This window comes from Gymnoscopelus braueri (assembly GCF_963280865.1).
Source record: "Gymnoscopelus braueri genome assembly, chromosome: 3".
Classification (NCBI taxonomy): domain Eukaryota; kingdom Metazoa; phylum Chordata; class Actinopteri; order Myctophiformes; family Myctophidae; genus Gymnoscopelus; species Gymnoscopelus braueri.
Genome location: NC_137612.1, coordinates 10,209,637 through 10,221,592, shown reverse-complemented (window position 1 = coordinate 10,221,592; position 11,956 = coordinate 10,209,637). Strand labels below are relative to the sequence as shown.

General features: G+C 42.7%; 1 protein-coding gene across 1 annotated transcript; it reads right to left on the bottom strand.

The window, feature by feature from the left end:
- Positions 1 to 5,784: 5,784 nt before the first annotated feature.
- On the bottom strand, positions 5,785 to 11,070 carry LOC308081784 (LHFPL tetraspan subfamily member 5 protein-like; the record flags this gene model as incomplete). The annotated part of the gene is made up of 3 exons (XM_080423408.1): positions 5,785 to 5,801; positions 6,121 to 6,357; positions 10,668 to 11,070. The coding sequence occupies 3 exons, from the start codon at positions 11,068 to 11,070 to the stop codon at positions 5,785 to 5,787; spliced, it is 657 nt and encodes a 218-aa protein (XP_080279534.1).
- Positions 11,071 to 11,956: the final 886 nt, after the last annotated feature.

Sequence of the window (11,956 nt, the reverse complement as noted above, 5' to 3'; positions counted from 1 at the left end):
TGACATTAGGATGCGATATAATGTTGTTTGAAATTAGTCAAAGGCCTTGGCAAAGCTACAATAAACAAGGCAACATAATTGTTTTCATACCTTTCATGGTTTACCTATTTGTCTAGGAGCAATGGAGAGGCTGGTGGAGTGATGGAGAGACAGACTGGTGTGGTGATGAAGGCGCTGGCAGAAGAATGGAGAGGCTGGCGGAACGAGGGAGAGGCTGGTGTAGCATTGACAGAGCTGGGCACTGCGGCATCTGAAACGGTGGAGTGCTTCAGTTGATGGGGTGATGATGTAGCTGTAATATTAGAATGTTGTGGTAACTGCCACTTGACAATGATTTTCGGACACATTTCCAAAAAGACTCAAATTTCCTGAACCACAGGACGGAGCTTGTACAGTGTATAATCAATGAAACTCAAATAACCATAATAACAAAAAAAAATACCTATACTATACCTGCTGAAGCTGAAGCCATCCTAGGTGCTGGGGCATTTGTAGGAGCTAAGGTCAGACCAAATTCCTGCATAACGACCATCAAGGTTTTTGATGGGGGCCTGCTTGTTATAGGCCTAGATGTTGCTTGGCCTGGCTGGTCCTTCTTTGCCCTCTTTGTCTGGCTTTTACTTACAAGGTGACCGCCACCAGAAGGCACTTTGTTTCTTTCAGCCCTGATGTGCTTTGCCGCGATTTTAAGCTTCAGTCTGATGTATCTGTCGGCAATTTTGTTTTTACATCATTAGTCAGGGGATATTAAAAAGATCTTGGAATAAATTCCTTACCAAGAACTTTCTTCATCAATACATTTGTAAAGGTGTCTAGTAACACATCTCACAAAGACGGAAATGCAGTTTCCCTATGGGAATTTGTGACAGCTGCTGAACGTTTGGGTACCCTTAATTTTTAAATATAAAACCTTAAATAAAAAAACATAAACATAAAAAACATTAAAAAAACTTAAATATAAAACAATAAAATCACACCCTGTGTGAAGTGGGCGGTGTCTTGCTAGCTAATCACAATACTGAATGGAGTCAACCAATCATGTACAAAAAATAAATACATTTATTGAAACACTCTTTATGATGGACGAAACCATAACTTAAAAAAAACCAAATTATGTTTTTTTTAAAGTTATGGTTTCTTATATAGGGCTATGCACATGTGTCATGTGACACTGACCAATCACAGTCCTGAATAGACTGTGATTGGCCAATCACGGTGCAGGGTTAGGCGGGGTACTTTTTGGCCAATCACAGCGCAGGATAATTGTACAAATTTCCAAACCTCACTTATAGGGGCGGTTTCACCGCCCAAAAACACGGACAACACGGCCCTGAGAGCCAAGCCAGCCAGTGCTTGTCTCGTGCCTGCAATTAATGCCCGCATCCGCATGGCGCTCAGAAAGCTGCACATGCACACGTACAGTACACACACACATTGTGTGTGTGTGTTTATTGTGCTCCTTTTCCTCTAAGCACCTTAACGTCCATTGTCTATCATGCACAGTATACAATACATTGCTGCTATGCTCAGGCACCTTAGTTTAGTTTTTTTTAGTTTTTTTTATTATCTCAGGTAATTTGTAAACATGTAGATAACTTGTCTGGCCTTCTGTTGCTCTCTTGTTTTTGATCTCCTTCCCACCTGCCCCCCACCCTCTTCTTCTCCCCCCCCTCTTCTTCTCCCCCCATTCTGATTCTGACACATGCACACACATATACAAGAGACTGGCTGCTGAATGGTGTATCCTGGTTAATGGATAACACTGGTAATAGAAGGATGTTATCAGAGAAGTTCTCTGTTGATTCCTTTTTGTTACTAAAGTGGGATTGGACTTATTAGCTCTTCTTTTTTTGTTTTGTCATTTTAGTTTTTTTTGTTTTCTATGCAGTTAAACGTATGACTTCCGTTCCTGCTATCTGATTTTAATGTCAGATACGTAACTGGGACTTGATTATAGGAATTCAGTGAAAGTGAATTGCACGATCTGATGACATCAAAGCAGCACCACCTCCCGAACGTTTTTAGATATTGGTAAATAAAAATGTATTTTCGTTTCTCCTTGTCCTGGTACCATGTGGAGCTATTTGGCTACATCCACTGTTTAATGATGATTGGCTTCAAAGAGAGAACGCCAAGTCGGCGTTTATCCTGCTGGTACGCAAGGTTGGCCCCACATTGTCAGAACTCTCATGCCATCTATATGATGGACTGAGAGCACCAGACTGCACCCATTTTGTCCAGTATTATGTGTAACATTATTTAGGTTTTGCAGAGAGAGACTCGCCAACAATGGGAAAGACTGGGAAGGACACAACAAAGAAATCAAACTCATTTTTGGGGGGGCAAAAACATTACAGAGCTGTATGTATAATCAGCATTGTTTCTATCCTGTCTTCAAAGACATACTTGGCACAATGTAATGTGAATAAGCATCTAGGGTTGGGATTCGGGAACCCGGAGGAATCGGAGGAACCGGATCCAACATTGAGGAACAAGAATCAGTTCCCGAACCAGGTTCTATAACACAGTCAGAGCTGGTATGTGGACTTCATCACGTCATAACTCCTAAGAGTGTACAAATGGAACCCATTTGGTTCCATTTGTACACTCTCAGAGTTAGTCCTGTAAGGTTTCATTTTGGAACCCCCTATAGCAGGGGTCTTCAATGTTTTTCAGGCCAAGGACCCCCTAGCTGAGAGAGGTGAAGCAGGGACCCCCCCTCTATATTGTATAAAATTGTGTTTCAGATTAAACTTTTTTTGTTAACTTGGTCTGCTCTTTTTTTCCCTCTACACGAAGCTCTTTGCCAAAAAATAGCCGATCTACAAGCTCACAACGCCTCGCAACGCAAGTTGTTGTGAGCTTGTAGAGCGTCTATTTTTGGCTAAAGTTCTCCTCAGAAAAAAGAATGCGAGGGTTCAAGTGGTTAATGTAAAAAAAAAAAAAAAATCCTATCACAAAGATTTGGTGGCCCCCCTGTAGTAACTCTGAGGACGCCTTAGGGTCCAGGACCCCCTGTTGAAGACCCCTGCCCTATAGGAATCGTTAAAAAGGAAGCGTTAAGGAATCGGGACTGTTAAAACATCCCAACCCTACTAATATAGTTGTCTCTTCTCCATGCATGCAGTCCCTCGGGGTGACGACTAATAATGCTGTTGAATGAAAAAGGAGAGATGATGTAATGCCTGGAATACTTCAGTAAAGCAACTGGGCTTGTTCAGAAAAACAATCATTACATTTCGCCTGGCAATATGGCTCGGATGATGTATAATTTTTCTATGTAAATAAAACTGCAAACCATTACAGTATATGGATCCATACCGCACTTTGTGTGCTGTATAATAGTGTACCAAAGAGTTGGCTTTTTTTTTTTGCTTTCTCCCTGTATGGATGGATCTACAAGCCTAATAGTACACTGGATGATAGACTGGATGAAGCACTTTGCTGAGCTGGGGTTAGTTTTGGGTTCATTAGAACAGTGGTTCTCAACATCTGGGTCGGGACCCCCAGGTGGGTCCCCACATGATTTTATAGGGGTCCCCAGGTGACAGTGAATTGACAATTTAAGGACTTTTAAGACTTAATACCTAAAAAAATAAGTAATCGACAAACTATATTATAAAAAAAGAGGCAACAATTGTGAAAATAGCAGATCTACAAGCTCACAACGCCTCGCAATGCAATGTATCTGTGGAACCGAGTCAAACTAAATGTAATTCCTACAATTCCAAGTGCTTATCGGGTTGGGGCGTCCCCAGTTCAAATATAATTATTTTGGGGGTCTCCAGTTATGGTTATTTTTGGGGGGTCACGGCCTAAAAAGGTTGAGAACCACTGCGTTAGAAACTAATGATGTGGAGAAGATGCCTTTGATGAATGTTTTGGTGAATTCCTAATGAGTGGGAAGTTGCAGCTTTCAGTTTAAAAGCTTATTTTCATAATGTTGCCCGACACACAGGCAGTGAAGTGTTAAGAACTGCGTTTGTAAAGGATCCAATAGATTGTACTAATAATAATAACGATGCTGTATTGATGATGCCCCCCCCCCCCGCCCCCAATTCACACTGCTTGCTATTTTTCTATGGTCCCCATCATGTTGTCGCCTTCCCCCCATTTTCACTTGATTGTTAAAAGAAAAGAAAAAACTCTTTCTGTAGTGAACAAAAATAAACATTTTCAAAATATGATTTACAGGCTTTTAACTAGACTCAGTTTGCTCAGAGTTTGTCTGTTTTTTTTTTTGCTCAAAGTTTCTTTATTGGTATTTTTCAAATTGCATACACGGTCAATAAGACTAAAGCATACAAAAGAGTGTATATTACCCCTCCCACCCCCCAAAGTTCCCTCTTCATGCAACCCTGGTATCTTACTGTACCATTAACAAAAAAAAACTGTACATACAAATAGTACATTGACGGTTGAAAGAAAAATACAATAAAGTAAAAACAAGGATAAAAATAAGTAATAAAAAAGTGAAGTATACACAGTATAATAAATGTATCATTGAAATGAAATGAAAATTCAAATACAGTGGGGTCAGTACAGTAATGTCAGCGTGTTCATCCTCTATAAATATGTTAAATGTTTGCCAGATGGTGTAAAATTTCAGAGCACATCCTCTTGTGGAATAACACATTTTATCCAAAGTTAAGTGATGTATAAGATCATTAACTCGTGATTTCGTAGTTTATGGGAATTTTTCTTTCCATTTAAGCAGTATCAGTCGCCTAGCCAAAAGGGATTCTTTTTCTCTACACCATCACATGGTGATGGGTGTGGACACGGTTGCATTCCTTCTGTGATATATATACTCCTCATCTAAAGCAGTTAGTTCTCAAATTGGGGTCCAAAGACACTCAGGGTGACTTGACGGACGTTCCAAATTGATTGGGGCCCTTACAAGTCCAAGTCCCGTTCGGGTCCATTTGTACGCTCCGAGTTAAAGAATTACATTAAAATATTTAATTCAGGTGACCTGCTTCTATTAATAGTAGGCAAACCCACAATGCAATGTTTGTTTTCAAGAGTGTTGCGCATAAACGTTAGTAGCATTATTACGTTATATTAGTATTCATTTCCCCCCCCCTCTTATTTACCATTCCAAGTGCGTTTGTGTTATATGTAACGCCATCGCTGCTAGTCCAAAGCCCCTCAGGTACATTTTCAAAGTATTTTCAGCAATGGGATAGTAGTGTTTCTGGTTGGTAGATCTTGTTGAGCTGGTCATTTTAAAAGTAGTTCTCATGTCAAAGAAGTGTGGGCACCCCTGCTGTATATGATGTTGGCAGTGAATGTCAGTGAATATAGCAGTGGTTTTCAACCTTTTTCATATCAAGGTCCATTATTTATTGGGCATTTGAGCCACGGAACCACCGTTTGAAGAGATTTAGCCTCTAAGACCCAAAACCTGGAATATTTTGTTATCGTTGGATAGGATTTTGTCCACAATTCCATCCATACTGTATCGATGTTAATACTAATAGGACAGATAACTATAATAATGATTGAACTCTTGAGAGTGTAAAATGAAACCAAATGGACCCGTAAGGGTCCATTTGGTTTCATTTTATGCTCTCAATAGTTAAAGATCTATCTATTAAGGGTCCATTTGGTTACCAACTCTCCATTATTTAGCGGGGGGCCACCTGAAACCCCTTCAAGGACCACTGGTGGTCCCCGGGCCACTGGTTGAGGTGCTAAAATGAGGTGTTATGGGCATAGGAACATTTGGACGCAGAAATGACTTCTCCTCAGGTCATCGTGTCTTCAGCTGTTGTCACAGGGTTAGCCTTGCTCTGGATCTGTAATGGGAAGTCATAAAACATTAGATAAAGGGCGCCGATGGCCTAGTGGTTACGGCATGTTCGATTCCCGAGCCCAAGGACGCTGTGTGTCATTCCCCGTGTCTCTCCCTGTGTCCTGTCAATCTACACTGTACTTTCCAATAAAGGCAGAAAAAATATTATTAAAACTGAAAAAATAAATAAATAATCAATCTAGGAAGCCACTCAGTTTTCATAAATGCGTGAAACCGAGGGTTAAAGGTATGTTTATGTCATGTGGGGTCAACTATCCAAAGTTATAGGTTATAACTTGTAACTAATGTCCTCCTCCACATACCTTTGGTGTCCATCTCAAAGTCCTCGGGCGACAGCTGGTCCTGCCGGTTGCCCAGGCTGAAGGCCAGGAAGGAGAGGATGAGAGAGTCCATGATGCTGATGATGGCCAGGATGTAGGCCCAGCGCACCGTGCAGTTGCCCAGCGTGTACTTGTCCGTGCGGCTTCCGCACATGCGCTTCACCGGCTCCGAGTCCCAGCCGTCGGGGTAGATCAAGCAACCGATCACCATGCAGGTGGCTGGGAGAGTGTGGAAGAGAGAGAGAGAGGGACATGTTGGATCATTGACTGGTTGGTTATTACACCAGTGGTCAGGGCTGCCAACACTCCTGGGTCCAGCAGGAGTCTCCTGGTTTTTGACCATATGTCTCCTGACACTCTTCTGGATAGTCATTGTCTCCGCCAGGCCGAAAGGCATGTCGAGAGAGTATGTTTTCGCCCCTGTCCGTCCGTCTGTCCGTCCGTCCGTCCGTGTGTCCTGTCTGTGTGTTACCAGCTAATCTCTGGCACCGTTGGCCCGGTCGCCAGACATGGGCCTGTTATAGCGCCACCAGGAGGCCGATTTGTGCAAAACCTTTTTTTTTACTTTACTCCTACAGATTGTATCCAAACGTCATGCAAATCGGTACACAGTATCTCTATAGTCATGTGATCAACACAAATCTGTCCGATTTCCCATATTCCATCCTCATTGCCTATGGTTGGCTTCCAAAGTTTGCAGGATTGGTCCGTTTTGAACAAAAAGCCTCAAACTATGCACGCAGCTTGCGATTTCCGTGAATTTTCACACGCACATTCCCACTAGGCCGAGGAAGAAATGCCACCCTTTTCACATTGGCCTGTTATAGCGCCACCAGCAGGTCTAATTTAGCAAAACAAATTTTTGGAACAAAATGCCTCAAATCATGAATGCAGTGTCTGATTGCCGTGAAAGACCTAAGAATAAATGGCACGCTTTTCACATTGGCCTATTATAGCGCCACCAGGAGGCCACAATAACGTACTTGACCTGGCGGAGACCTGTGCTCCGAGGAGCACTTTATCTAGTTTCTTCTGGTTTTCTACTGGATTTGGTATCAAACTCCCCAAATTCACCACAACACAAGAAATGACATCTACTATGTTAAAAGGTTTCTGGGGGAGGACCCCCCAGACCCCCCGGTTTGGGAGTGTGGTCAGTGCTTGCCATCATACAGAGATATTAACTTTTAAGTAATGAATGGTTATTATTAAAGATGGGTCTTACATTGCTTCAGTCATCAAATCAATTTCTGTAGGTCTACTTTTTTAATGGATGAAATTGTACCCATTATTTTCCAATGATAGTAAAGCAAGCTTGATAAAAGTATCAAATTACACCCTGTTAAAAAAAAATCGGGGGGAGGACCCAGGACCCCCAGACCCCCCGCTAGCTAGCAACCAATCTCCAGGATTCTGACAGTCCAATGTTGGCAGCCCTGTCAGTGGTTCTCAAACTTTTTCATGTCAAGGACCCCCAAAATGATATGTATCTGGCCGCGGACCCCCAAATATGTTGTTCCAGGAAGCAAAGATTTGAGCAACAAATGTTCGCTTTAAAAATATATATATATTCAAGATTTGCACACATTTTCACGATTTTTCAAAAATAGCAGATCTACAAGCTCATAGCGCGCTATGAGCTTGTAGATCTGAATAGCCAAAGTATAAAAGGTCATCATTATTGTGATGCTATATTAACACATTTTGCTGCGTACCCCCTGGAACCCCCTCAAGTACCCCTGGGGGTCCCCGAACCCCACTTTGAGAACCAATGGGTTACACTGTCAATATACTCTTTGCATAACTGTAGTTCACGCCAAGACAAGGTGGCCGCCTTTTTAGGAGACCGGAATTAGGTTGGAGTCTATTCATTCCAATGGGGAGACGTGAACGTGAACACAGCTTCTTTTTAGCCCCATGGTCACTGAACTAAATATTGGACCCAATCACAAAATATTCCCAAGAGACAAATCAGGAGAAAATCAACATTATTATTGACCTCTCTCTGTTCCAGCAACACACTGGGGTTGCATTGCATCATGGGACGGCCTTGCACGGCGTGCAAGAACCTATTTGACCAGGAGCACGCGCAGGCACACGCATAGAACAACTTTAAATTCACACCTCAACAAAGTTTACAAAGGCTCCCGACTCACACCAGGTGGATTAACATAGGAATGAGCCTAGATGCATATCAATTGTCCATTGTGTGACCTGTAGTGTAGGTGTTAAGCGACGTGCACGTCACGTCATTAAAATAGAGTGCAACCACGTTCCGATTCAGCATTGCAACGCTGCGAGCAGTGGTGGAAGAAGTACTCAAAGTACTCAAAACCAAGTAAAAGTACCAATACTGCAATATAAAAATACTCTGTTACAAGTAAAAGTCCGGAATAAAAAATGTACTTGAGTAAAAGTACAAAAGTATTGGCATCAAAATGTACTTAAAGTACCAAAAGTAAAATTACTAAATATTTGAAAATAGCAGATCTACAAGCTCACAACGCGTCGCATCGCGACGCGTTGTGAGCTTGTAGATCGGCTATTTTCAAATAGCCTAGGTATAAAATAGGGCTAAAGTGGTTAATGTATGTTTCATTATATCATAGTTTATATCTGAAAAGTAACTAGTAACTAAAGTTTTCAAGTATATGTAGTGGAGTAAAAGTACAATATTTGCCTCTGAGATGTAGTGGAGTAGAAGTAAAAGTATTGGAAATTGGAAATACTCAAATAAAGTACAAATACCTCAAAATTGTACTTAAGTACAGTACTTAAGTAAATGTACTTAGTTACTTTCCACCACTGGCTGCGAGTCTCACGGGATCAGTAAACATAGGACGTTCACGAGATCTGCAATCAGATATGTATGCCATTTGTGTACCATTTTGCCTCTAGTGGCTACAATTGGGATGGCCTATCTTTCTACATCCACCATCTTTGGTTACCTTTGCCAGAAGGTGGCGTAAACATTTCCTATTCTGGGTCAGTTCAGCATAGTTTCATTTGATTGGCTCAGCAGCAGAAGGGTTCTGTAGCTTAAATCCTCTGGGGGGGGTCATTCATTATTGACTTTGCAGGTATGCCATCGTACCTCGGCATACCTGCCATGTGAACTATCAGGTTACATACAGTAGCTGAAACATGAACTCTCACTCTCTCTCTCTCTCTTAACAAGGCATGATGCACCTGTCTCACTTTCACCATTTCAGCATCATGCATAATTTATGAAATAAATTATGCCGAAAATAGACGACTTACAAGCTACATGACGTGCATGTGAGCTTATAGATCAGCTATTTCGGCCGCGAGACACGGTAATATAAATCAGTGTCAAGCGCCCCACCCCCACCGTATTTTACTTTCTCTCCTAGACGTCCTCACTCTCACCTTCTCAGGTGTGTTCTGAGATGTCGTAAGAAGGTAAACTTGTCATTTTTCAATACCATAGAATCAGTATGTCATATTTGGAAGTTTTGAACCACCAGACAGTAACGAAGTTCCTGTGTGTGTGTGTGTGTGTGTGTGTGTGTGTGTGTGTGTGTGTGTGTGTGTGTGTGTGTATGTGTGTGCGCGTGCACGTGCGTGTGCATGTGCATGTGCGTGCCTGTGTGAGTGCATGAGCATGCAGGCGAGTGCATTTTTTTTTTACTCATGCCTGACTGTAGAAAAGTGTTGAAAATGATAAAGGAATTGGGGGTAAGGAAGGGATGAAAGGACATAGAGAGAGATTAATCAAATGTAACTGGTATCACATTTTAACCTGGAATTCACTGGCATAGTAAGAACGGGGTGAGATCAGGTTAAGGTATTTGTTTGTTTTCCTTAATGTTGGTCCTTTCACACAGGAGATTAGAATGTATTGTATATTGTTATATATTGCATATTGCATATTGTGTGTGTGTGTGTGTGTGTGTGTGTGTGTGTGTGTGTGTGTGTGTGTGTGTGTGTGTGTGTGTGTGTGTGTGTGTGTGTGTGTGTGTGTGTGTGTGTGTGTGTGTGTGTGTGTGTGTGTGTGTGTGTGTGTGTGTGGATTATATGCCTTGCACTCCCGGGTGAGTCTTCTTGTTTGTTGCCACAGTAACACGCCCTTTCCTCTTTGGTTTGTGTCGCTATTCATGGTGCTGATGCTGAAAGACATTTATGGAACATGCCACTTCACCCAACAGTACAAACAATAAGGCCTCACCACCTCACACGTTACTACTGCTTCTTGCTTCTTATGGTGTGTGTGTGTGAGTGTGTGTTCTGAGTAGCATTACCTATAAAGCACCTTGGGTAACAGGGTGTTTAAAATGCATTAACTTTAACACACACACACACACACACACACACACACACACACACACACACACACACACACACACACACACACACACACACACACACACACACACACACACACACACACAGAGGCATGCAACCACACAAGGGGAAAATAAAGCTTAGAGGGAAAAAAGAACAGAAAAACTTTTGACCAGATTTTGTCCAACTAAACACAAACCAAACATGATCATGGCCACTCTCACCAGAGGCGAGCTGCTGCCAGGCGCAGATCTTGTAGACGCTGCCCGCGTTGGAGAAGAAGAAGAGACTGATGGACACGATGCTGCTCACGATGAGCAGCATGGAGACGCCCACGAACATCATGGCCGTCTTGAAGGCGCCGGACGGGATGGAGCCCGAGTCAAACATGCTCCCTTTGCAGGTCAGCTCGGACGTGAGCGCGTTGCCGATGCAGTAATGGAAGAGGCCGAAGTAGCCGGCCTGCAGCGTGTTGACGCTGTCGCCGAGCCAGTAGGGCTGGATGAAGACCACCGTGGTGATGACGGCGAAGGTGATGGTGAGCACGATCCACATGATGCCCACGGCCCGGGCGTTGCGGACGTAGTTGGTGTGGTAGATCTCGGCGGCTTGCTTAGCCGAAAGCATGGTGGTGGTGATGGGGACTGTCTAGGGAGACTGTGAAGATAAAGTTGAAGAAAACACGAGAAAGACACTAAACCCTTGAGAAATGTCTCTCTCAGACTGCCTGCCACACTTCTTGTTCTAAATGTTTCTCTGCATTGACCTGTGGTAGTTGTTTAAGATATTTCTGATTAAATGTAAGTAGACATCATTTGCTTTACATTCCCTAAACCCTCGAAAGATGGAGCTAGATGGAGCAGAGCTGGTTCTGTAGTGTCTTGCGCAGCGAAACCCTCGACAGCTCCCGGTGCTGAAATGTCACAGTGACGAAAACCCTCTTTTCAATGAGGAGGCAAAAGCACCTGTCATACTTTATAATCTCTCTCTCTCTCTCTCTCTCTCTCTCTCTCTCTCTCTCTCTCTCACACACACACACACACACACACACACACACACACACACACACACACACACACACACACACACACACACACACACACACACACACACACACACACACACACACACACACACACACACACACACACTGGAGCACAGGGCAGGGCTACCTAGTAGTCAATTAGTAGTCCAGTTGGCTCTCTGAATGCTGGCCTGCCTTCAGATAATAAATGATTAATGGAGAATAGAGTGACACAAGCCTTGCCAGATGGTGATCTAGTCAAGTTACACTTTCACTTATTAGTGAAGTGTGTTAAACATCTAACATTCATCTAAGCTCTGGAGACAGTTTTCCATTTGCAAGTTTATTGACTGGAGAATATAATACAATGGGAGAATGAATGGAATGTGTAAAATAATCAAACAAACCTTCACTGTCCAAATGTGGAGTCATACGTCTGTACAGTATATTATGACGTCTGACAACTGACGTCACAGACTGGCCACAAAT